The sequence below is a fragment of the Blennius ocellaris genome, assembly GCF_963422515.1.
Source record: "Blennius ocellaris genome assembly, chromosome: 22".
In the NCBI taxonomy this organism is placed as follows: Eukaryota; Metazoa; Chordata; class Actinopteri; order Blenniiformes; family Blenniidae; genus Blennius; species Blennius ocellaris.
In genome coordinates, this window is record NC_137671.1 from 9,176,656 (window position 1) to 9,204,199 (window position 27,544).

Here is a 27,544-nt window from a genome sequence, read left to right on the forward strand (position 1 = left end):
GAAAGAGAATCATTAAACACCCACCGTGTGGGGCTTTTTGTCGGGGTCCATTGCGGTTCTTCTGTTTGAGGATGCCAGAGCGAAGCGGCTCAAACAAATGGAATCCCGATCTACAAATGCCTGCACAGTCACCAAGTACAATACGTTGCATGAAGAATAATATTGAAAGAGAGCTGTGAGGGTGCGTGATAACCGCCGGCCCCCTGTCCAAGCCCCTGCTTCTAATAACACCAGCAGATAGTAAATATTGAATATTTACATTTGCTTACTCCATTCTTGGCTTGTTGGCGATATGAATCAATATGAATCAGAGGGCCTGCCGATCGGCCTGTCCTCTGCTCCCAAACTAATCCATTTGTTGATCCAGCTTTTATTAACATCCTCACCTCTTTGTTCCAAAAAGTCTCCATGCAGAGTGTCACCGGAGAGGCACCGCTGCTGCTGCTGCTTCTGCTGCTCGTTCTCACAGCGACACAAAAACAACTCCCCATGCGTTCTCCTTCATTTTTACAGTGGGAATGTGCTGCCGGTGTGCCCTTGAATCCTCTCATTTCAAGTGACATTTTAACTGTAATACTCCTTTGTGCAAATATCAGTCTAATGCGATGGAAACTTGATTAAAATACCTCCTTTTTGGGGGGAGCTGTTTATTATTGTTTTACTTCCTTGCACTCATCAGGAGCCGATTATGTTTTGGTTTTTTTAGTCCCTGTCTTGAGGGAGTTTACCCAATAAAGCTGCATTATTTACCTGGATTATGAGGCCACAATGGGTGCTACAGTGCAATATTTTATTAGCTTTGTAACTAGATAAGAGTCGGTTGCAATCAAGCTACATGTTTTCCACCAGAGGAATCAGGCGGATTGATCCCCTTGTATGATTAGTGCAGCAGAAAGTGGAGAAAGGATTAATATTACCATGACATCCTGCTTATGGCGGAGATACTGATAAATCCTCTGCCAGTCTCTTTTTTCCCCCTTCTGTTCTCCATCTTTGGTATTTAAGAGCGAGAAATGATCCATAGATCATGGCATGTAAATTATTTAGTACACAAGCATCTAAGTGCCTCAGATTGCAGTTTTAATTACTCGTATTAGCGGCTAAAGGCTCTCGCCTGACTAATTCTATCCACTTGCTCATTGCAGCTTCTCAGGAGTTGATGATGCGGAGGGAAGCAGCTCTGGCATTCACATGCACGCAAGAAGAAAACAGTTCACCCCCCCACCAAACACACATACAAACACACGCGCGCACACACAAGCTGCTTCTCCACATTTGCGTAATGTGACAGGTCTATTATTACACAGTAAGCCCACGGGAGCACTCAATAAACACCTATTTCTTCCTGTAAATCCCCTTGCCTCCGCCATGCTGCTTACACGGCTCTCCCAAGGCACACAACACCCTCTCGTCTCCGCTCCATTCTCCTCTGCTCCTCTCTCGCCTCGCTCTCCTCCTCTCTATGGCAATATCCCCCCCTCCGAAAGGCATTTATACACTGACATTTGGAATACAAATAAAGAAACGCGGACAAGGAGAGGCGGAGAGGATTACAGAGGCCTATGAATCTGACAGTTGTTTCGCGCGCGCCCGCACGTACGCAACGCGTCCACACGCAGCCCGCACTCACACACAAACACAAGCTCAGTGACAGTTGCGTAAAGTTTCACATTGCTGGAAATGACTTTGTGCACGGGTTGGTAGTTAGTTGCTTCCCCGTGATCGCCGTTGAGGGTGAATGAATGATTTTGTGAATGTTTGTGAGAATGGCTTTAAAAAATAAAATAATCTCTTACACAAACTGAAACATGTGCTTGGTCTGGAAATGGCCCAAGCACAAGCCGCTATCTCGCCATATAACACGTTACGCCATTGTGACACAGCTACCACCTCCGTAGGTCAGAGGCCACATGTGAAACAGCTCGAGTGACCTCCCACAACCCCGCTCTGTGAGCCTGTTAGACGGGAGCTTGACGGTGTGAAAGCACCTTCTGACCCGCCTCCCTGTTCCCAACGTCCAATTCTAAATCATGCAAAACCTGAAAGCTTGCCCCGAGCAAGTGTAGCAACTGCTGCTCCGCTCCCTCCCTTTCACACTATCAAGCTGTGAATACCTTTTTACAAGACTAATAACCTCAGTCCCATCTGGGCAATGCTCGAACTCCAAATAGGAATGAAAAGAGTCCAGCTTTTCTCTCTTTTTTTTTTTCTGGTCAGTTCGAGGATTGTGTGAGATGATGGGGGGGGGGGTAGTTTTTTTCCCATTTTTTTTCAGTTTTTTCTTTAAATTTGCAGCTTTCACGACCAGACCAGTCAGGGTAGCTGTGGCCAACGGGCCATCCGAGGAAGTGTCACACTTTTAAAGGTCAGCTCCTCACGTCTCGCCACTGAGCCAATATCATCTCAATAGCAGCACTCATCTGCTTATTGGCTTTCATGCGGAACACACACACACACACACACACACACACACACACGCACGCACGCGCGCGCAGATTCAGGGAAAAAGGGCTGTGACGCTAGGCTTGAGCATAGGTTAGCTGACTCTGGCGTGCGTGGCTAAAGGATGCTAGTTCACATTTACATTTATGAATATATCTTTCCGCTGCATCCCCTCTGGTTGGATCTGAAAATAGAGAAGAATTATCACAGAGAGAGGGGGGGGGTGGGATATTATGTTATTCATGAGGAAAACTTCTGTTGACTCTGAGAGAGAAAGAGGAGAAGAAGAAAAAAACGTCAGCACATTTTAAGTCAAACACCCTTGGTTACTGCTTTTGTAACCAGAAAACAAGATTTTTTTTTTTCCCCCCACAACCCATCTCCCTCCCCACCTCTTCTTTTCTGCCTGCATTTACAACACCTACAGGACAAGATTGCTAAATTGCGAGGACAGAGCAGGTTCATCATTGTGATGCAAAAGAAGTTGAAATGCTACCCCAAGGCGAGGTAGCTGAGTTTGGGGGATCAAGAGAAAGTGAGAGGGAGGGATAGGGAGAGAGAGAAAAAAAAGTAGCTCAGACCTTTGATGTAGCAGCAACAAATTTACCTTGTGACAGAAGATACATGGGTGCAATAAACGAGTTATACCAGCCCTTACACATGCAATCAGATGATTCTGGCCAGGGTGTTAATTGGATCCTAACCGGCAGATCTGATACGCCTGGGCCCCGGTGGTGAGGGGGAAAGCCTTTCCAAGTGATGAACTATAATTCACTGAGCTGCTTGAAGCACTTGTAATTTACTGTGTGTCACTGATGAAGAGGCTGATCCAGTGGAGGCCATATTACCTGCAACATCAGAGGAAAGAACCCCCCCCCCCTCCCCTCCATCGTCCTCTTCACCTGCTCTCGCTTGTACTCTCTCACGCACTTTCTGTCTCCCTGTCGCAGCTCTCTCCTCTCTCTGCACTTTCTTTCTTTTCTTTTTTCTTTAACCCCCCCTTCACTCTTTCTGTCGCTCGCATTCACTCTTGAACTATGTGCACCTGCAGGGATGCACCAGTCAGGAGTGAATTGTGCCGGCGTAATGATAAAGGTGTGACAATTTGTGCTGATAATGACACAAACAATGTGCACCAGGCGTGTTGTGCAGCGACGCTGGCGTACACTAAATTCAAGAGGCTTAATCAGTGACTTTCTACATGTAGAGATAAATCAATATGGAAATTGTGCTAAGCTCGTCCCAATCTCCTCGGGCTTTTTATTAGAGGCTTTTACATGATGGGTCTTTATGTTATGATAAATTGCACTTCCCTTGCACTGCTGCCAAACTGCTATGGAAATTGATTTAGGAAAACATTCAGTAATCTACTTAGCTTCAGTCTTGACAATCTAGAGTATTGATCTCCCTAAGCTGAACACACTATACGCGTCTGAATGAGGCTCAGATGGTATGCATGTGTGATTTGACGTCGTAAACAGATACACACACACACACACACAGCCTTTGCAGACCACACACTTGAACTTCGGTGTACCAGATGAGCTCGACCTCTTGCCTTGGTGGTCCTTTGGTGGAGAGTCCCTGCTATCAATAATGGTGGAGGCCACGTTTGGCAGTAATTGGCGAGTAAATGAGCAGTGTCAACTGAGAGGGAGTCGAGAGGTCAGGAGTCCACAGGCTACAATGGAGGTCTGAGGTTTGTCCCTTTTCCCCCTGTGGGATGTTGAGGAGATTGAGATGAAATAGCAATGGGGGGAGGTCCACAATGAGGGAGTTTCCTCCCATCTTTTTTCTTGATTTCTTTTCTTTCCATACAAAATGAAGCCGCTGGCCTAATTAGTAGTGGCTCTCTCAGTAATTACCAACCAGCACCTTGGATTTCTCATTGTATTTATCATGGCAGTGTTCTGGAGTGCAACTCAGGCCCTTTCCCAGTGTTCCAGCAACCTCTACGGTTGATAACCGCCCGTTTTTCCACTGCTCACATGATGTTTATGGCTGCCATCTAATCACATGGTCCCCCCTGAATATTAGTGCTTGATTTGGAATGCAATTGAGTCGACTGGTCTAATTGTTATTTTAAATCCTTATGCCACCAATCTGAGTTCCCCCTATAGAGTATTACTTAAAAATAAAATGAAGTGTGTCACATGGGAGCGTTTAGATCTATTGGACAGCTCTGTTAGCCAGCTAAGTGAACAGCAGATATTGGAGCTGTGCTTTTTACATTTACTCCCACAATGTCCAGTTGAATCAAACCTAATGAGGGACTCAGGTGCCATCTTTGCCTGAAAGCGCTACCTGAGCTCACAGTAACAGAGCTTGACCTTTCGCAAAGCATTGGAGAGGTTGGACACAGCCTGTTGGTGTGACAAGAGTGGTTGTAATGATCTGCTTGTTCTGTTGAGGGCCCAGGCCAGTGTTTTTATATCATGAGCCAATTTAAAGGTCCTTTGTTTTGCTCTCCAACTTTTAGGGCAAACCACATGTCTTCAAAGTTCACGTCAATATGGCCCATTGTTCTTTTTAGGATGAGGAGCATAAACAAATATGGGCTCAAATTGCAAGCACAGTCAAGAAACAAGCATGTTTCCTCCAAATGTCCATTAAGTAGGGATGACATTCAGATGTCTCTCTTTTTGTTTTTTTAAGTAATTTGAAAGGGGCTCAGTTTTTCCTCTTCCACATTTCTGCCATTGTAACCTTCTGTTATTAGGGTCCCCAGTGGCTAAATCAGCTCCAGCTAATTTCAGACCATTTAAATAAATCTCGTGAATGCGGGTTTTTTTTTTTATGCACCACTACTAGAAATATATCCTTTTGGATTATAGAGGAACAGAGGCACAGACCAATTGCGTATCACGGCTCCTCTTCTACGAAAGAGGGTCTATTCACAGTACGTGGATGTTTACGCCACTGCCAGCGTCTACTAAATGCTCATTAATTTTATCCCTTCGTGGCAAAATCATTTCAAGGAGAGGCAATTCAGCCTCCTGTTCCTTTCAATTCACCGCTCACGTCAATCAAGCCCTCCTGCAGTATCCTGCAGAATGGAGGTGTTATATTCCTGCAATTATCATGTCATATACTCGAAAATGTAAATGAACGTGTGTGTAAAATTAAATTTATGGGTTGTCAGTGAAGAATAAGAACCAGGAGAGCAATTACTTATCTGCTTTCATCTTGGAGCCTCTGATACGTCAAGCAGAAAAGCATGCAGTTAAATGCTGGAATTAGCATTGTGCTGCACTTCACAATGGATGTGGGCCAGTGCCTTTTCTCCCCTCTATTTCTTTCTCCTGCCTTTTCTCTCCTTTTCCTTCCCCCTTTTTTTGTGTATATGAAGCAGTGGTGAAATGAAGATGATTAACACCCATTACGCCACAAAAAGCTAATAAAAGTGCAAAAAGAACTTTGTGTTTCTTCCTCCAATCTGGTTTGTTTGCTGTTTTTATTTATCTGTTCTTTCGTTAAGTCTTGTTCTGTTTCATTCGTTCGACACTGAAATGCTGCATTATTCATTTTACAAGTATCTGCCTTGTCTTGTGCTTTGCCACTTTCACAATGAAGAAAGTGTTTGAAGTGCAACACAGAATTTATATTTCACGCTATTTTACATATGCATGCGCATACGTTTATGTTAAACCCCTCACATCTGAGCCTGCTTCCTCCTTCGTGAACCAGACCATCTCCGAGCCAGCATCCAATTAATAGTCTTAATGAGTGCATCTCTCATGTTGTTTCTCAGCCACACTCGTCCCATTGTAATGGCATCTAACACAAAACCAGGAGTGACTGCAGGGGTAATTACTTACCTAGCAAATGTACCTTTAAGGGTTAATAACATTGAAGGTGTAAGCAGAACATTTGCATAATTACACATGGGCTGTTTAATTTGCAACTTTTGACGGCTTTTGTTCAGCACCTCGCTTATTTTGAATGCAATTTCTCTTGTGCTCCTGCATAGAGGAGTCCACAGAAGAAAAGAGATGTACCACAACATCCTCCTCCTCCTCCTCCTCCTCCTCCATCCTTTCCACCTTAGATGGAGTCCCTTCTCTCTAAGACCCTAATGAACAATGGAGGCAGGATTTGTTTGAATATGAATATGAATGTGCAGCGGGGCCGGCTGGAAGTTGACCTTCAGCTGTGATTTTCAGTTCATCAGGATTAGTCAAGGCGGGCGATCAGGAGCCACTAATGCATAATGACTTCTAAAATGAAAAATGTGTAGTGACCATGCAAATGTCTCGGCTAATCAAAGAGGGGGGAAAACCTGGGGTGGAGGGGGGTGGGCGTCGAGGAGAGGAGAGCTAAACAAGGACGTGTCAAGGCCTGACAGAGAGAGAGAGAGAGGGACTGAGGGAGGAGAGACATGCATGGAAAGTAATCAAGCCAGCTTGATTAGCTGGCGATGAGGACAGGGATGTCTTATTGGCCCCTTGACACACCGTATAGGCTTGCGACTGTCATGGCAGTTCGGTACCAACACTGTTGCAATTAGCATCAGCAAAGGTGTCACTGCATGTTGATGTTTTAATGATGTTAGTGCACATAAAGGTTTTCTGTCAATAATATTTGTTAACAAGCTGCAGCAATGAGATGTACCTGCTATGTTAATGTGTTTTTTTTTTTTTTTGTAGAAAACACCAAAATAATTGTCTGATCTGATTGTATTACATTGTGAAGGTCACGGGAAAGACCACTTCAATACATTTCGTGTTGTTGCGGAGTGAATTCTGCATTCCACCGCTTATGTTGATTTTAATTGCTTTAACAGAAGTTGTTCAAATACATTTTAAGCAGCCACAAAAATCTGAAACGCCACAATTGTTAGACTCTGAACTCACAATCAACGGCTGAAAATAAACGTAAGAGAATTTGGCGGGAATACAGAATACCTATCTTTGGTCTTGCCAGAATTCCGCCAGCTGTTTGACAGCTTGTGGTTTAGTGATGATTGCCAAAAATGACACACATTTTTCAAAGTGACATGTCAGTGGAGGTCACAAGACAACAGTACTTTTGGCTCCTTTTAAAAGCCATGTTCCCTACAGCAGGTATGTGGTAACAAAATAAATACCCCACTACCTAGAGAAAAGGGTGTTTTTTATTTTTATATATATATATATATATATATATATATATATATATATATATATATATATATATAAGAAATGCTCAGAATGAACCCCAAACTCTTAGCCCCAGCCCACCCCATCACGCTGATTGGGCCTGCCACGTGTCCACTTCATCAGTGTACTTTTAATCAACTTTGCAGTTGTGCATTTTCACGCTGTTTCACAATAGCAGCACTGATAGGCACGCTAAAGTGGGGGAGTTCAAGGGTCCTGCTAATTAAGGTCTATGTCTATTTAAATCCCTTACTTTTTCCCAGTGGACTAAAGGCAAGAAAATAAGGCGAGCAACACAAAGGCACAGCACCCATCTGTCCTTCAGCATCTCCTCCAGGCTGCCAAGCAGCACGGCCTTGGGAGGCCTGCTCTCCCTACCTTTCAAACCACCAATTACCACACTCCCAGTAGATCCATGCCACCGTGGCTGACATAAATCTCTAATGCTCTATTTTTTTTTTTTTTTAATACTGTCTGCACCACACCTAACATGCTTACTATCGTCTCCTCAACGAGACAGCAAATGTATTTCCAAGCTTGAACAAAGTTTCAATGTACTTTTCTTGACGTCTTTTTTTTTTTTTTTTTCTTGCTCCGGTCTTGTGTCCAGGTTCCAGTGTCAGTGGCCATGATGAGTCCCCAGGTGATCACGCCGCAACAGATGCAGCAGATCCTCCAGCAGCAGGTGCTTTCCCCGCAGCAGCTCCAGGCCCTGCTCCAGCAGCAGCAGGCCGTGATGCTGCAGCAGGTAAGCCTGCCCGCTCCCGAGTACTTCGACACAAACGTCGCCTCGCAATGCACACACACGCACATCCACAGGTAAGCCGTGCCTCGACGGCAGCGGCGAGCCGATGTGCTGTGGAAGCACATGGAAGAACTGGGGGGGGGGGGGTGTTTGGGTAGATGCACAAGCACACACATACACTTACCAGACATGCAAGTTGCACACTAATCCGTACACAACACACATCTAAATCCTAAGCTTTATCACCTCATTACATGTTTATTTTAACCCTCAAAAGCTTTCATGTTGCAATAATACCTTGCGTGTGCGTGTGCCTGTGCGAGTGTGCGTGTGCGTGTGTGTGTGTGTGGGTGTTTGGGTAGAAAAATACACACCCTAAAACTCGTGCTTATCCTGAGTCATTCCTGTGCAGCACAGCAACGGCTGGCTTTTGCCAACTCACCGCCGTCCTGTGTCCTTGACACGCTTACCAAGAGGAATCAGAAAATTGACGTACTTGGTCGTGTCACCTCTAATTAACTCTCCACCGTGTCGCTGGTTCAATTCCCTGACAAGCATCCATCAGGGACCAAGAGAGTAGGGCACAGTTGGATTGAACACCAGGAGCTGAGTGATAGGTGATGGATGATGTAATATTTGGATTCAGCTTGGCTCAGTCGCACGCCGGAATTGAAATGCATTTCTCATTTATGGGTTTGATTAAGGAAAAGAGAATAGTTTAATTAAGAATGTCAGTCATTCTGATCGTTCCTCTTCATTAAGAGCCCCCCCAACTCAAGATGTGACTTCAGTGTAATTACGTGCCTTTTGCTCAGCGTTTTCACAGGAAGCAAAAGCGCTGGCTGAAAAAGTTGACTCAACATTTTTAGTTGATATCTTTTTTGGGATAGTACTATCCTGCATTGTTCCTAATTCAACTTGATCGTTTTGAATAAAATCTGTATAATTTCAAAATGCCATGGCAGCCCTGCATCATTATTTAGCTGAGGTCTATAGTTGATGTATGTGGATTAATTGACTACGGTGAGAGTTTCCAATATTTCTCAATTACTCCTCCGGCTCCCATTCATTTTTAACATTAGTGACAGTTAAATCATGTTGATATTTGCACAGAACTGGGCCGTGCATTCCAGCGGCCCGCTTCGTGTGTTTTTATTTCAGGCCACACAGCCGTCCTCAGAGTGCCCGACGCAAACGTGAAATCTAAGTTTAAACAGCTGTCACCCTTTGTGTGTCAAACAATCTCCATTGCAGCAAACTTGATGTGCAGAGAGTTTATTCTGTTTATTTCAACCACTCCAAAGGAAGCCTGTGCGCTCTGGCGGCCAATCGCATAGTTAACATGATGGATTGGTGTCCCAACAGAACTGTGGGACTATTAAAGTCCATGTGAAAAGAACTGTGAAAGACAGCAGGGACACAAATGCCAAAAGCAGTAGAAAATGTTATTGACAGAGCGCAACAGTTTCTATTTAACAAAGCATGTGAATTCCAGCTGGCGCTCTAGAAGTGAGACAAGATTGAGAGGAGATTTGTAGTGATTTGCAAGGGATGCTTGTTGAGTATTCTGAATGTAAATCAGTTGGAATTAAGTTTTGCAGCCTCTAAATGTCTACGTAAGCCTGTAACTTAAACACAGAAAAGTTTTTTTTTGTTTGTTTTTTTTTCAGTTTAAGGAGACCTGGGGATTAATTAGGATCTGATACAAGACAATTTCATAATGTGAGAAATGTATATTTACTTGTTTCTCCTCATTTACACTTTCTATTTTCTACCTCAGCAACACCTGCAGGAGTTTTATAAGAAACAACAGGAGCAGCTTCATCTGCAGCTTCTCCAGCAGCAGCATCCCGGCAAGCAGGCTAAAGAGGTAAGACATCCACGTCTCCGTTCTTGAGTCAAGATGTAAATAACAGAACAGTTGGATTCACCAGGGTTTTTTGGGGGGGTTTTTTTGTATTTTTTACATTGTGGCATGATGATAATCAAAAAGCTTGAAGCACATATCAGACTTTTATTAAGCCTTCTCAAAGCACTTTACACTGTCTGTTACCGTTCAGTCACACAGTGATAATGGTGGCAGCTGCCCTGCCAGGTGCTCGACTTGCATTCGGTTGGGAAAACAAGGAAATGGTCCAACTGTACTTACTTTTCTAGTTATCTGTCTGCGAGTTGAGTATTCCTGAGTATTTTTTTTTTTTCTATTTAACGCCTCATTTTTCTTTGACATTTCACTTTTGTTCCTCTCATTTGCACACAAATATCTGTGCTTTCTTTGACTACAATACTCTTTCCTCATCTGCAAGCCGTACCCCTCCCTACCTTCATGCAAGTAACACACTGGGACTTGCTCCATTAATGAATTGGTTTGAGGTCACATCTACACGCAGCACATATGCACACGTTCTCAGACAGAATTTGATTTATAGAAAGGAGACCCGAGACGAAAGGGTCCGGCATCCAACCCGTTAATGAACTGTTTCCGTGGGCGTCAAAACACACACAAACACATACGCCACTGCTAAAGTTGCGACGTACGACGGCTATAAATCACAGTGACAGGCAGCCGCCCGACAGACACGGCCATGTCTCGTTTCTCTTTGGCTATCGGAGGCGAGGAGACGAACGCGGCAGCCTTACCCACATTTGCGTATCGGCGTTGGCGTGGAACGTGGCGAGCCGGTCCGGGGCCACATCCTGACTACTCTCTTTATGTATGGAAGCCTCTCACTGTCTCTTCAAGCAGCCCATTATGCTGCTCCGACAGGAAGTCGCAACTGACCTCCCGGCGGCTTTGTTTCTGTTTGGATTTGTGAATAGAGTTTTTCAGGAGCCTCGCCATCAAATATGGAATAGAAATTGCTCCCTTATTTCTCTCGAGGCCAGGTGGAGGTTGTGGGGGACAAACCAACCCCCCCCTCCCTCCCACCACTCCATTATGCAGCCCTGTTTTCCAGTGAGCGCATCACGAGTTTTACCCCCCTCCCTCCACTGCCACATTGTCCAGGTACAATGCAAACATACAGAAACATCTGTGTGCACACGTGTGCGGAGAGCAGCGCAAAATTGAAAAACATGAATATCACTCTTGAAGCACAACAAATTTGCATCGTCTTGCCTTTTGCTTGACAGACTATGAAAATAGAATATCCATTACCAAATCTAATAGTGCACTTACAGCCAATTATTACCTGACTTATTGTAATTTAATATAGCTCATGCAGCTCTGAGCCAGAGCTTTTGTCTCTCAAAAATCAGCTTTCACTCCAACTTTTCCCCTCCGCTGCAGTGACTGAGTTTGATGTTTTTCATTTTGTTGTTGTTTTTGTTGTTGTTTTGCACAGGGCTTATGCAATTGCCTGTCTGGCCCAGTGATAAACAACTCTGTGAGACAGCAAGGAGTGCTGAGAGGGAGGGGATGGAAGCGGGGGCGCAGTGTATGTGTGTCTGTGTGTGTGTTTACGTCTATGCATTCGCATGCACACGCAGCTTTAAATCTTTCATTCTGCCCGTTCCCTCTGGTCACATAAGCAGAAAACGGACCATCAGTGAACAAGACAATTAACTACTAGAGGTGGCAGAAGGGGGGCTGGGGGGTTACGAGGGTGAGCGTGCTATGGTGGGGTGGGAGATTATACCAGCGGCTTAGTATCATGCACAATCACAAGCCACATGCCTCCTAACAGGCGTGAGAACTGGTATATCAGCCAAGATTTGAGACGGTGTGTGCGTGTGTGTGTGATGACGGACACGGACACATGCATAAAGACGGGAAGGCAAGTGCTCTGTGGTGCAGCCCCAAACGATCACAGACAGAGAGGGAGAGCGTACAGAGAGACAGAGGGGGAAGCAGAGAGGTGTAGCTAAGGTCATGGCAGAGGCAAAGTGAGTACAGGCTTGCCACACACACACACACAGTGCATACATGCACACACACACCATACGGTCTTCACTCAACTCTCTCACTCGCTCAGTTGTTAATTCATCTCTAATTTTCTCTTCCTCCCCTCCTCTCCTGCTCCTCTCTTGCTCCTCTCCTCCTCCTCCTCCTCCTCCTCCTCCTCCTCTCTATAGCAACAGCAGCAGCAGCAGCAGTTGGCCGCCCAGCAGCTCGTCTTCCAGCAGCAGCTCCTGCAGATGCAGCAGCTCCAGCAGCAGCAGCACCTGCTCAACATGCAGCGGCAGGGCCTGCTGTCGCTGCCCGGGCCCGCTCCAGGCCAGGCCGCCCTACCCGGACAGACCCTGCCCCCACAAGGTAAGAGGAGCAGGAGGAGGAGGAGGATGTGGCGGGAAGAAGAGGGAGCAGGGATGTTGTTGATCTCAATCACGTGACTTGCAGCGGTAGTAGTCACACACTTCCTGTGTTTTGTGTGCGGCTGGAAGTGTCAGCCACTGCCTCGCTGTCGTTCGCCGACTTCCTGCCGCCAGATTTTCCTCCAGGGTCTTCACTCCTGCCTGTCCTGCTTCTTTTCCGTCTTTCTGTCCTGCCCGTCTTTGTTTTTCTAATTTGTATGCACCTGTGTCCCTTTTGCGTTATCTCTAAGTATGTCTGTCTATCTTCTTCCTCATTGGTATGCTCTCCTACCTTCCACTTTGTCCCTAACTCTCCCCATGATTGTTTTGTTTAGTCTTCTGTTCTTCCATTCTCTTTCTCTCTGTTCTTGTCTGATTATGGCGTTCTTTGTCTACCTCTGTTTCTCTCTTAGCTCTCCTCAGCCTGTTTGTGTTTGTTGTTTTTCCATCTCTGCTTCTATTCCCCCCGCTCTGCCGCACCCCTCCTTCTTTCAGCAGCAGCAGTTGTTGTTGTTGTTGTTTTTTGTTTACTGCCTTTTCTGAGAACCAGGGAGAGGCGAAAGAGAAGAAGAAAATAAAAGAGACAGAAGGGAGAGGAGAGAACAGGCTCCATTTTCTCCCCGTCAGCCAAGTAAACACCTGTGTGTTTTTGTTTTTTTTTTGTTTACGAGTAAAATGGCGGAGAAGAAAAACAACAAGGCAGGGAACTGTTCGAGACAAATCAAAGACCGAATTTTCCCTAATTAGTTGCCAAGCTGGAAAGAAGCGGTGGACAAAAGTTGTTTATCTGCAAACCACTGTCATTACTGTCATTGCTGACAATGGGTGAAGTCCACATCACAGGGCAAACACAGAGAGAAAGATCATCACACATCTTCATAGCCACTCATATCAGCAAGTAGGAGTCAATGATTAGCTTCAACTGCATGTTGTGGGACTGTGAAAGAAACCCGCAGTACCTAAATAAGAACCACACAAGCGCAAAACAATCATGAAAACTTCCCACGTTAAGGCAACTGAACTTAACCCAGGTGGGGGGAAAAGCTGTCATCAGCATTTAATGTATAAGTTGACAGAGAGGACTGTTTTTTTTTTTTTTTCATGTTTAGAGTTCACGTTTTGCCGTCTCTGTCTTCATATCTTAGCTGGCCTGAGCCCAGCTGAGCTCCAACAGCTATGGAAGGACGTGACCGGAGGCGGCGGGTGGCGGCCACGCCATGGAAGACAACGGCATCAAACATAACAGCAGCGGCGGTGGCAGCGGCCCTGGAACCGGTGGCAGCGGCGGTGGTGGCGGCGGCTTAGACCTCTCTACCAACAACTCTTCTTCAACTACCTCCTCCTCCAATCCCGCCAAAGCATCGCCGCCCATCTCCCACCACTCAATCGCCAACGGACAGTCCCCAGCCCTCAACCACAGACGAGAGAGGGAAAGGGAAAGGGAGCGAGAAAGGTAGAATAAAAGTCGTCGCTTCCACACTGTCGATGCAGCAACAAGCTGAAACAACAAGATGAAAAGTTGGCGGCAGCCGAGACACGCCTGTTGTTGTTCCACGGATCAGTGATGGAACACATCAGAACAACAATCTGCAGCACAGTTACTTCAAAGACAACAGGCTGTTTTGTTTATGTATTCAATAGTTTATTAGTGTCTTGGTATTATTTAAAACAAAAATAAGAGCCTCGCTCTCCCGGGGGACAATGCGTGCCATTGAACACACTTAACTTGCGCGCACATATCAAAAGCGGGGAGAGGAAGCCAAGCAGGCAGGCACTCTTACAACAAGCCTCTCTGGCAGGCAAGACAAGGTAACCCCCTTGTACATTAAGTATTTAGTGCTTTCTCTCTTTTTTCCTCTCCCTCTCTCTCTCTTTTGAAAATTACCTTCCTCACTTACTTGTCATGTAAACAGAATACGTGATGCCTTGAATGGCGTTTCCAGGATGTTTATCCTTGTGATGGCGTCTTTTATAAATGCACCCAGCACCGAAACACTGACTGTTCACATATCTGCCTATCTGGCCCATGCATTATTCAAAGGCTTTTCTTGGGCGATATTATAATAAGGACTTAGTGTGTGTGTGTGTGTGTGTGTGTGTGTGTGTGTGTGTGTGTGTGTGTGTGTGTGTGTGTGTGTGTGTGTGTGTGTGTGTGTGTGTGTGTGTGTGTGTGTGTGTGTGTGTGTGTGTGTGTGTGTGTGTGTGTGTGTGTGTGTGTGTGTGTTTGTCTGTCTGTGTGGATGCTTGGTAGAGACTCGCACTGGAGGTGGAAGTGCTGTGTAATTGGTTTAAAGTAGATGCTATCTCTCCAGTACCACTAAAAGGAGGCTTGAAAAAGATATCTTTTGAAGGAAGACAGAGAGAAAGAGGAGAGGTAGGGAACGAATGAGAAGAGAAGGAAGAAAGAAAGGAGGAGAGCGGGCGGGCTTTCTTTTTTTTTCTTCCTTTTTTATCTCGCCTGTGTCCCGAGGGGTGTGTGGTGTCTCATAATGATCGAACAAGGAGTATTGTCAGGAGCACTGCTTACTAACATGCCATGGATCGATGCGGGGAAAGCCCCCCTCTGTAAAACAGTGTGTGAGCTCTGCCAGCACTAACACACATATTCCTGTTTTACACACAAACACACACACACACACACACACACACAGACATGCATGTATGTAGCCACAGACCACACACATACATGCACGACCTCTACGTAGACAAACACACAACACACGTTCCCCCTCACACACACACACACATACACACATGACAGACGCACACACCAGTGCCAAGCCTAAAGGTTAAACTGTCATCTTTAATAGGATGTGCTGTCTCGGCAGGGTCGTAACTTATTTGGGTGCCATTTGAAAAACGCCAGAACACCCCTGCTCCCCTTGTCCTCAAAGAACATAAGTTACACAGAGTATTAATCTCCTGATGAAAATTATATGGCTGTCTGGATTTTTAATGTTTACTTGAAAGCCTCCGCCCCTCCTCCCCCGTAATAGCTTTCCAAGATGTGACGGTGACTGTGGTGAAGGCAAAGCTCCAGTGTGTGGGCTACATTTGGTTCAACCTATACGTCTCTTACATTATTCCATAGTGTCCCCAAAGTTAAAGTAGCTGTGCTAAGCCTGTATTGATCACGATTACTGAGACTGAATGTGGGTCAGTGGGTAGCTGCTCACTTGTTCCCAACTTCCAAGTTTTGGTTTGCCTGCGGTGCTGTGCTGTTGAAAAAAATGACTAAAATCCAAAGTGAGTGAACAGATGAAAGTTCAACTGGTCGAGCTTTTGTTTTCCGAACAACAGTCATTGTTCTAACTAGTTTTTTTGTTTGTTTGTTTGTTTTTAATGAAAGAATTCCCCAGCGAGGTTGTCCCAAACATCTTAGAACCCTCATTTTGTTCTCGACTGTAAAAAAAAAAAAAAATCTTCTTGTAACCAGCAATTTAATCCACATAAGCCTGGAAAGTTAGCGCAGTTCTGCACATACCTCATATCTGTCATATCTGCCTTTACCACTGAATTTCCTACAACTAAACCAACAGGTTTAGATAATTGTGTTATGATTATGATGCTTTAAAAACATGATTTAGCAAGTTTTGTGATTATATTGATGCTGTTTTACACATTGAAAAAAAAAGAGTATGAAGCCTTTGTTTCCAAGCTAAAGAATTCATAACAAACCTGAAATGCAGAAAGTCGTGTGTGTTATATGAGGATATTTCAATACTTTAAAGTTGGTGTAAATAAAGACCCGTTCACACGTGACTAAATATGTTAAAAAGTATTATACTTCCACATATTTCACCATTTGAGTCAAAAGGATAAATCAGTTGAATTGATTAGAAGGAAAAGATGCTTTGCCTCAGTATAGAGCAGTAGCAGTTATGTAGTTAGAATATGATTGTTATCTCTGAATTAGTTTCAAATGAATGGACATAAATACCAATACCTACCAGATCTGGTTACTGGTAAAGGGTTAACTCAATGGGACATGTTTTTTCTGGAGATGGAGTAAAGTACAATATTGAGCTGTTATGTAATTTGTGCAACTATTTGCTTCAGGAAATGTTTTTAAATACTTTACTTACTATGCTCAATGAAACACACTCACCTTATAAATAACATCTTAAAACCAAGACATGTTGATTGTGTTCCAGTGACTTTTTGTTGCCATTCATACTTTTACATTGTGAAATGTCATTGCTATTCAGACCTTAATCCCTTGTGATGTTTGCTTACTTTACCTTTCTCGTCCTCTCTCTGTCTCTCTCTCTCTTTTCATAGCTCACTACATGAAGAAAGTGGAGGGACCCACCCCCTGTATGGTCACGGTGTCTGCAAGTGGCCCGGCTGTGAGAACATCTGTGACGACTTTGGACAGTTTTTGAAGTAAGACAAAGATGTAACACTTGGGATGGTTTCCAGCTCACTCCTTTCCCGTTAACGTCATGTGGCAATATCTATTTTATTGTGAAACACACAGGAGTTGTCCCCTTCAAGCGCAGCGCCTCCTCGCTGCTTGGGTACAGGGGCTGTAACAAAAGAAAACATCACAGCCTTTCAAAGAGCACATTTTGACCTCCTCGACAGCTAGTTGACAGGGTTCTGCTCCAGCAATGCAGGATTCAAACCAACTCTGATCCATAACAAATTTCCTTCCTGGCATGGAGGGGCCTGATAGGTTTGTGAAAAAGCGTCAAAAGCTAATGGCAACTCGCACGGCCGCACACTTACCTCCACAACAAAGGCCCTCATTCACTGTTGTCATGGTGCAGGCACCAGAGCGAATGAACTCTTCATGCTCCATCAACAATTTAGTTAATTAGCTCATTTGTAATTGGCCGGCTTTGTTGCCAGGATGTTAGTGGAGGGACATCAAAGGAAGAAGGTGTTTGCAGCACTGCCGATTACAGGTTATCACATTGCCACTCACTAAGAGTCTCTCTCTCTCTCCCTCTCTCTCTCTCTCTCTCTCTCTCTCTCTCTCTCTCTCTCTCTCTCTCTCTCTCTCTCTCTCTCTCTCGCTCTCTCTCGCTCTCTCTCGCTCTCTCTCTGTCTCCTGCTCTTCCTCTCACTCTTTCCCTGGCTCCCCTGCTCTCACACAGAGAAGAAAAGAAAAGGAAAGCTTTAATTTGAATATTCTAATTACATTTGTAATTAACTGTGAAATAACGATCTGGCGAGTGTTTTTTATGGGCTGCAAATGTCCACGTGAATTTGTGAAAAACTCTTGAAATCAGAATATTGTTCCGGCTTTTAGAAAAGAAAAGGGGGGGGGGGGGGGTGAATCCCAAAATTTTGCATTTCTTGAGGAGAAGCTTGAGTGCAAACGGGGAGCTGCTAGAGGATGTGGGTCAGCTGCCTTTCTAGCAATTCAAGCCAAAAGGTGCACGTGTAAAATGAAGGACACAGGTGTTTACCAGCTTCCCAAAGACAAAACCAGGCAACACATTAGGCCCCATTTTCACCCACTGACAAAGCGTCCTGTACATTTGAAGTGAGGTGAATATAAATTTAGTTGCTCACCCCCTCCATGAAAGATATGTTTCACATACCTGTCAATGTCAATGCGAGCCTTCTAGGACGGGCTGAATACATCTATAGGCATCATGTGAATCTTTTTAGAAGTCATCCTCATGAAAAGCCAGTTTGCGGCGCACAATCTATCGTCCAACCCGCACTGCATGTACACTAGTCCAGGTAGAGGAGTTTGCCTTGCAGCTTGGGTGCAGATGTGTGCATGGTAAGGCAAGCCTGTGTCGGATTAGTAGATTTGCTGATATCTTGTCCTATCACCCCTGTACACTTACTTAAAGAAGACATCAGTCTGTTCCTCTGCACTCTACGCTCTGTTCACACGCAAGTCTGTGTGCAGGAGGGATACTGTGTCTCGGTAGCTTAGTCGGTTATTCAGGTGAGGGACGGAGATACACTGTGGAAAGCGATGTGTCTGTGAAGCCGGTAAGCCGGTGAGGCGATGCAAAAGGATGCAGGGTTGTAAAGGCAAACTGAGCGCGAGCAAGACAGACAGATTGAGAGAAAACAGGGCGATTTCAGACTTGAAGGCGAGAGCACGGGTTGGCTGACGGTTTTGTAAGAACACTTGCCAGAACATCGGCTGCTACAAAACACAACCATGTCTCGGTTCAGACCCCACACACACACATACACACACACCATAACCCAGCCGGCACATGAAAACAAGGCACCGACAAAGAAGGCACACTCGTCATCAGAACAAAGATGGCTGCTCGGTGGCGTGCCTTGGAGCAGTGATTGTAGGTGTCAGAGGGAGTCCTTTCATGTTTCCGGAGATGCCAGCCAACTGCACACACACACCGATTGGCGCGCGCACACACACGCACACAGGGGTGCAGTTTAAACGGGGGTTACATAAAGTGGATGTCAGATTTAGATGACAGTTTAGATGTTGGTAGCTGGGTGTGGGTTACGCGTGGGGGGAGAAGGGGGGGGTGACGGCGGCGAAGGAGTCGCTGCAGGAGCTCGGCTCAGCGGCGGTGACACGTTTAGTCATCTATTGTTTTGTTGCATGAAAAAACTTGTCAAGATCAGCATTTAATAGCTCTTCAGTTCGCTTTAAAGTGTTCTCACCTGGAAAAGGTAGCCGCGAGGTGGCTGGCACCCTGAATTAGCTCTGTGAAGTTCAAAATGAGACAATATGTTTCTTGAGTGGTGGGTGTTGCGGTTTGTGTGTGTATTTGTGTTAGTTGCAAGAAAAGGAGACGGGGGAGGAGAATTAATGCTTGTAGGTTATGTGCTGGAGCTATTTTTGTGGGAGTCTTTTTGGTAAACATCAGCGATTCCAAATGTAATTCAGGTTTGAAAATTGACTTTACATCATAGCCTCATTGTTAAAACCCTCTGCCCCTCTGCCTTTCATGTATAGGCGAATGCAAAAAGTAATTATCAAATAATCCATGGCATTTCTTCTCCAAAATATCCACATTTCTGAACACTTTTCACCTTGTATACCCCTCCAAGTCAGTTTCCTTCCGCCTCAATAACACACTTGCTCCTACACACACACACACACACACACACACACACACACACACACACACACACACACACACACACACACACACACACACACACACACACACACACACACACGCTTAGCTCGTCCACTTTATGTCACCACTCTGCTCTCCTTATTACTGGCAGGAAGGCAGGCTCCATGTTAAAATGGCAAGCTCAGCCGCTAACCTGAACGTTGGTGTCTGTAACCCACTGCTAATTAAACCCACAAGGCAGCGGGCGAGTGTCTTTGTCTTTCCTATAACACACACATACACACGGTGTGGAGGCAGAGCAGGCAGGCCCCCGGCCCCTGGATAGCTAAGCTCTCCTCTACCCTTCCACATGTCTGCTGCACTTGTGACAAGACCTTTAAAACGGAGGGCATTGCTTAACGCTCCACCACCACCGAGGGGAGAGTGTGTGTGTGTGTGTGTGTGTGTGTGTGTGTGTGTGTGTGTGTGTGTGTGTGTGTGTGTGTGTGTGTGTGTGTGTGTGTGTGTGTGTGTGTGTGTGTGTGTGTGTGTGTGTGTGTGTGTGTGTGTGTGTGTGTGTGTGTGTGTGTGTGTGTGTGTGTGTGCGTGTGTGTGTGCGCGTGTGTGTAAATATGTATACTTGTGTACACCGGCTGGTTTATCCATGATTCTTGCTCTATAATACATGTGTAGACACACAAGTCTGTGTCGCGGCTATGTTTGTTTGTGTGTACTGGCTTGAACTGGTGTGTGTGTGCGTGTGAGTTTGTGTGTGTTTGTGTGCCATGCGCAGTTAGTTAAGGGGCCTAACTTTCTCTGCTGGGCCTCTGCAGCCCCTGATAATACACACAGACAATTAGCAGAAGTGTATCATCCATATATTCTGGCTTGAGTAGATTTATTATTGGGCCCTTAGTGGACGTTGATGGCTTTTACATATTCATGTGCGCTGCTGTGGGGAAAAACCTTTGAGATGTTTTTCTCCCTACTCTTAAAGAGAAAAGAGAAAGCAGCAGGATCCAATAAAAGAAGAAGTCTTTATCTAGGGGTTGAAAAACAACCGCTGTGTCTCACCTCTCCCGTCAACCGCTGTTTATCGCCCTCTTTGTCTCTTTATTTGCTTTGATTTCTCCATCTTTGCTACATCTCTCAATCTCCATTCTCATCCTTTCTTCCCCGTCCTCACAAGGCCCCATCACATAATTCTCCCAACAGCAGAAATCAATGATGGTCCAGACCGGGTGTGGGGCGGTAAACATAAACAGTAGACAACCAGGCCTACCGGTCAGAGCGGACGCCTCCGACTAAGTTTTAATGATCACATCTGGGTGATCATGCTAAAAGAATCCTCCTCACTCTGATTTGCATTGTTATCCTTCATTTTACTAGAATTTGTTCCAGTCCTCTTACAGAAAGATGTTCATAGTTGAGTTCAGACTTGTGTTTCTGGCCCATCTTAGTAAATAAAGGTCTCCCATCCTCATTGTTTTCTGACTTCCCATCTGTGTCATCCCCCTCCTCCATTTTCTGTCTTCCTGTGGCATTATTAATGCTCAGTAGGACATGCTGCCATTTGAATATTTCATAAATGCATGTAGTAATCTTCCTGTAATCACCTTGCTAACTGGCCAGGACTGCAAGGAGCACATGTACCAGGCTAAAACCCTCTGCAGGCCCTTCGCACGCAGACGCCGCACCCTGACAAAACAGAGGAGAAACAAGGCGCTCGTGAAGGAGAGGCGAGCTTAATAAAGATTCGCCCCTCACTCTCTCTATTTTTTTTTTTTTTTGTAACAAGGTATCTTCAGGAACAGCGAGCAGGCCCCGCTTTCTGCTTTTGAAGCAGCTGTAATTCATGACACACGCCATACATCAAGTGCATAAGATAGCATTATGGGCAGTGAAATGAAAAGGGTATTTGCAACATTAGTTCCCTCATCCTGCGAGGGACGTGATTAAATGATTAATGAAATGCCCCCATTTTTGCATGCGCATTCTGAAACAGCAATTAGGCACAGGGCTGAAGAAAACCACCGGTTCGTCCCTCCCCTCGCCGCTACTCTCCCACATATGTCCCTCTCCGCCTCCCCTCCCCTTTTTTTCTTAATGCTACCTCATTCTTGATTTATAATGAAATATTTCTGAGGATTAGACCTGAAATGCTTGCGTGAAGCAGGGAGGAGATGAAGTGGTTTTTAAATGTGTACAGTCTAATTGAAAGGTGCAGAGCTATTGTGATTACAAACGTTCCATTCAGCGGGTGATTGGCAGGCTGGGAAGAAGGCGCCCCGATGAGTTGTCTTGTTTTGCACATTGCAGATAAACAAGAAGTGAGGGGAAACAATAGAGGGATATTTGGTGAGAGTGTGCATTTTGTGTGTGTGTGTGTGTGTGTGTGTGTGTTGTGCAAGTTCACAGTAATCTCAGCCAGCTTGTGTGTATCCTTAGATAAAGTGAAAGCCAGAGAGATTTTGTACTCCCTCTAATGCACTGGAGGCAGAGCTGTAAATGATCATTGAAGGGTCTGCAAGCTAACCTATAATTACTGGAGATAAAGTGGCAGCTCTGGCATTTCGTAAGCATGCATCCTCAAAGCTTGCTTTGTGAGTTTGTCACCAATGATCATTTAGATAGAGGCTCATTACCCAGCATCACAACACTTTGGAAACCCCTTTTCCGCCTTATATTTGTGTTTTTGTGCATGCGTGTGTGTGTGTGTGTGTGTGCTTTACCAAGAATAAAGGTCTATCTTAATGGCGGAGCTTTTGTGTCCTACAGACGAAATCCAATCAAGACACACACACAAAAAAAAAACCTCATTGACTGTTTTGGCTGTCTGACTGCCTTTTTTTCTTCTAATGAGGCGAACACACCAGATACATTTAATATGTCTGCCGCCGGATAATGCACCTCCAAGTGAAGTGCAGCTTTTGTGTGTCAAATGTTGCTGGTGTTAAATTGTGCGTATTGTTTTCGGTAAACGAAGGAGACAAAGCCATTCTGCTGGGCCAGCAGCTTTTATTCTCTGCAGAAAGCGGTGCTCGTGGCGGCACTGAAGTTAGCCATCTAAACTGGGGCAGGCCTATTGTCATGTTAAACATGGCACCACACACCGTCATGTTACTTCTAATTACCTCATTTCAGTGTGGAACAATGGTCCCTAACAGGAGCCTATAGATAATTGTTGCAGTATAGAAATATTGTCATTGAAACAAAACAGTGGTGAAGGCGATACTGTAATTATCATCCTCCATAATTTTGATCTTGGTGAAAATGAACAGAATTTTTTTTTTTTGCTGTGACACATTTGATATATTTTTAAGTGTGTCATCTCTCTCTCTCTCTCTCTGCTGTCTGTGTGTCCCTCCCTCTTCTCACCACCAGACACCTAAACAATGAACACGCCCTCGACGACCGGAGCACAGCCCAGTGTAGAGTTCAGATGCAAGTCGTACAGCAGCTGGAAATACAAGTGAGTGTTTTTTATTTAAATTTTATTTTGCTTGTCCCTGTCACAGGCATTTATTGAAATACCAAGCCCCAAAGTGTCACCAGGTTACTTGCTGTAAAATAAATGTAAAAGATGATAAAACATGTAGGAGTGCATCATACAGACCAAAATCTCTTAAATATAAATTTTTGCTCAAAACGTCTCTGAATTGTGTAAATTTTTCGCTCGATTTCTGTCACAGACTGGCTACATGCAACTGGGCATCATATATATCATCATATAATGTATACTTTGCAGGAGAAGTGCCCTAAAATTTACTTACTGAAAGTATGTTTGTAAACTTGCACAGATTCTATATAAGCAGTACTTTGCTGAGGGAGGTTTTCAGTATGTTTAGTATATTTTGAAGTTAAATGCATCAATCAGGTGAGCTGTCTGGAAGGGAAAGATACTTGCCAGAGTAGGCAAAACTACTTAAAAACGTCTTACGAGTTTGAAAGAAACAGGAAGAAATGCCGAAGTTATCAAACACGGGAACATGCTCTACATAAGATTAATAAAGAAAAGACACTGTTGGGGAGGAGAGAAAAAAGGAGTCATATGCTTGGTAAGATTTTCCCATTGTCCCATTTTACAATACCAAATGTGATTCTCATTTACGTCACGGGCCATCCACTCAAAACTTCAATTTTTTTCAAAGTTGTGTGAGCAAGAGAAAGGGGCCATATTGTGGTCTGCTTAACACTTCCACACAAGCAGGACCTGCTGAATTCAACAAAGCCACTAAACAAAGGAATCCTCAGGCCTTACAACCAAAGCCATTATGGCTGTTTTAATTGAATTAAGCGTATGCTTTATTTTCTCTGCTTTCTTTTTTTTCTTTTTTTTTTTTTCTTTCCAATTAATAGCGAGCGCATCTCTCCCAGTCTGCTGTGTTAATTAACTGCACTTTGCACCTGAAGAAAGCTCAAAAGGAGGGAACTATTTTCAGTAGGTGGAGCGTGACCTTATTAAGAAGTCATGCTGGCTAGATAATGAGAGCGCTGATTGAGCGACATTATTACTCAGCACTGCCGACGTGGCTGCTCTTCCTTTAGAAACAAATAGCTCTGTGTGTGTTTTAAAACTGGGCTTCACCTCAACGCCAGCTGGAAAACAGTTCGCCTGAGGCCTGAGTTCATCGTGACGATTGTGAGGATCCCGGCACTTTTGAAATCCGCGTAATTACCCCACGAGCGTGGAAAAAAACAAAAAAAGATGCAAACAAATCTTCGATTTTGAAGAGTTCACTTTACGAACTCTGAAATGGTACGCCAACTCAGCTGGCGAACTGGTTGCCAGGCAACAGCACGTCATCACTGTGCGCATCACTCGCTGAACTCACGCTGTATTCCACTTTGATTCGGTCAAGATTTCTTGTGATATTAATAAATATAAATAAATGATAATGTGAACAATAGAGATGATATGGACGTATGGAAAAGTGACTGCAGCTGGGCTCGAGCTGTGCAGTTGACTTTTCTCATTCATATATAGGTATGTTACAATATAATACACTTGTATTTCCTTTTTTCCAACAGCAATAGGCAACTACAAAAATGGAATCTGTTCCACAAACTTGTAACTACATGCATTCATAGGATATTTTAATAAAGAAAGAAATCCAATGTAGTAATAATTTTGAGTAATTTGCCTTGATACCTGGTTGAAATGTGCTTAAAATGAGGATCATCCGACCATTAACTGTATTATTTTTTTAATTGGCTCAGGGGGCGCGTCGTATGGGTAACAGGGGCCGCATATGGGTTGCCAGTTGCCCATGTCTGGTTTAGACGATCTGGAACGGATTAATCCATTTTATATTGTTTCTTATGGGAAAATATGTTTCGGGTTTTAGATCCAATAGGTTTTGGAACAACTTTTAGGGGCAAAGTATGCTCGATAACCAACGTTTGACAGAGTATTGTGTATATAAAAAAGAGGTTTACAATGAAAAAAAAAAAGAACAAATCCAATTGAAAATTTGTTTTCTTTCTCTTGCTCACTTACCCTCCGCCAGAGTCACAGGCCAGGAATTTCCTCCCACACATAGTTATTTTCTGGTCTGATAAACAGTTTGTATTAAATTGTTAGCCATCTGGATGTCTTAAAAATAAATAAATTGTGTTGGCCTGGAAATAATAAAAAAAGAAAAAAAAGGTTGGGGATCTTTTGCAATTTATTTATCTTTCATTGTCTGTGTTTGTTTTTCACTGTGACTCAAAGCTATTGAAGCCTGCTCTAAACACTGTGACCAATTACGGCGGTGCACTTGTGTCCTCTGTCCTGTCTCTTCTCCTCTCTTCTTTTTTTCCTTCGGTCTTTACTCCACCATTTCTCTCTCTCTCTTTCTTTTTTTTATTCCATGAGAGCCGTCACTAGTAATGAGACCCAGCTCTGTGTACGTGTGCACCTCTGTGTGCACACCTACATCCTTGTCTGCTTCTCTGTATGTTAGATCCATATGTGTGTGTATATGTGTGGTTATTAAGGCTGTGTTGAGATGTGTGTGTGTGTGTGTGGGGGGGGGTTTCACCCTTTCACACGGTCCAGTCCCTGTCACTCCATGTGAACTAGATTGATGATAGGCACTAGCTGGGGCCAGCTAACTGGACCGGGGAGGCGGGGCCGCCTGGCACCCTGTTTGGAAGACCCCTTCACCTCTCGGCAGCTGCTGGCTGCGCTCCATCCCCCTAACAGTGTCCACAGGACTTTGAGCAGACACCCAGGACCACCTAATTTATGGCCCAAGTAGCTTGTTACTGTCAGAGCCTCGCTGACCTAAATTCTGCTATTGACAAAAAGATGAAATGCTATTTGTTTAGCCTGACCTGTCTCCCCCAGCCTCACGTTCTCCTCAGACTGCCAGCAGAACACTCCTTCCCTTTTTGTGCGCGCGCGCGTGTGTGTGTGTGTGTGTGTGTCCTCTTCTCCTCTCCTCTCTAATCTACTCTAATGTACTCTCTCCTTCTTCTCCTTCTCTCTTAACAGCTTTCTAAAGAACGCGAGCGTCTTCAGGCGATGATGACCCACTTGCACATGCGGCCCTCAGAACCCAAGTCATCTCCCAAACCAGTGAGTGCATATTGCTCTCCAAGCCGCCGTAAACAGGCCCGGCCTCGAACGAGGAGGCTGCCGCACAGAAAATGAACAGTTTAACTGCGCAAGCAGTCGCGTGAGTGAGCGACAGAAGATGAAAGGAGAAAAAGGAGGGGGGGGTGAATGGGATTTGTAATACCGAGTTACAGCTGCTTCTTATCAGTTATTGGGCGCTGCGAGAGGACAATAGAGTTTGGAAGTGTATTAGATGGCAGAGCGGTGGAGTCCTTGGCTAAAACGCCGGGTCATTTCTCCGTGATAGATATAATAGCCAAAACAACCTGTTGGCTGCTGATGACTGTTTGGCTCAGTGGCAGCGGCGGCACTCGAAAGTGGAATGAGAGAGGAGCAGGTATGTCATTTTAACAACAAACACCTGAAAATTACAGCCGAGTGCAAAGATGGCGCGGTGTTGACATAAATACCCACAGAGGAGCCGAAATTGGTTCCAGGGAGAGAGACAGAAAATCCCAAATCGTGAAAAAGGGGGTCATTGAAAAAGAAAACTGATGTCATTCTCTATTTTCTTTCTCTCGCCTTTTTACTTTCAGATTGAATGATTATAAATGCATCTCTCCCAGTCACTATTTGGATTTGATATTAAGATGATACATTTAGGCAAACATTATTTCCCTTCAATTTTAGGCGTTTTGAAATATTTGAGAGCAAAACATTGTTAGCATGTTTCTTGCTGCTTAGTAAGTGCCTACTTTCAATAGAATAATTTTCCTCATCAGCTCTCATCATAGAATGTAGATAATCACAAGATAGCGTAATTATCCCATAATTCCATCAGGAATCAACTCCCTTTTCATTATTCAATCTCTCTCTCTCTCTCTCTCTCCCCCTCTCTCTCTATAGCTCTTTTTTTTTTTTTAAATCTTCAAAACTCCAGCAGCTCGGTTCCATCTCGTCCAATGAAGAATTTGCAGCCTATAATCCATGCCTGAATATGAATGAATGATGCTAATGAAGTATTGCATTACATAAAGCACACATGAAAAGAGCAGCTAATTGCATTTGATGGTGGGGGCAATTCAGACAGAATTCCTAAACGAACAGTTAAGTCCTCAGTTTTAAGGCTTTCCCGGATTTTAAGGGGAGGTGAGATGACAATTTTGTTGCATGGAATAACATCGGGGACAAAAGGGGGATTAGAGGGCATACTTCTAATGACGGCATAAAAATACACCCAGCACAATTACAGGTACAACATCGGCTGCTCATTTTTATATAAAAAACCCTTGGCCGGAGTGCTTTTATTCACTTTTTAGTGAAGCCCATGACGGAGTACAGCACACCGGTGCACTGTCTCCAACAAGACAGC

General features: G+C 44.5%; 1 protein-coding gene across 1 annotated transcript in view; it reads left to right on the forward strand.

Annotated features, from left to right (window-relative positions):
* The window catches only part of foxp2 (forkhead box P2), a 102,857-nt gene that overhangs the window by 59,768 nt on the left and 15,545 nt on the right, over positions 1-27,544 (forward strand). The window contains 8 exon segments of the mRNA XM_080518675.1: positions 8,191-8,328; positions 10,106-10,195; positions 12,400-12,580; positions 13,764-13,818; positions 13,820-14,071; positions 16,900-17,004; positions 23,013-23,100; positions 26,110-26,193. Of these exon segments, the coding sequence (XP_080374801.1) occupies positions 8,191-8,328; positions 10,106-10,195; positions 12,400-12,580; positions 13,764-13,818; positions 13,820-14,071; positions 16,900-17,004; positions 23,013-23,100; positions 26,110-26,193 (993 nt within the window).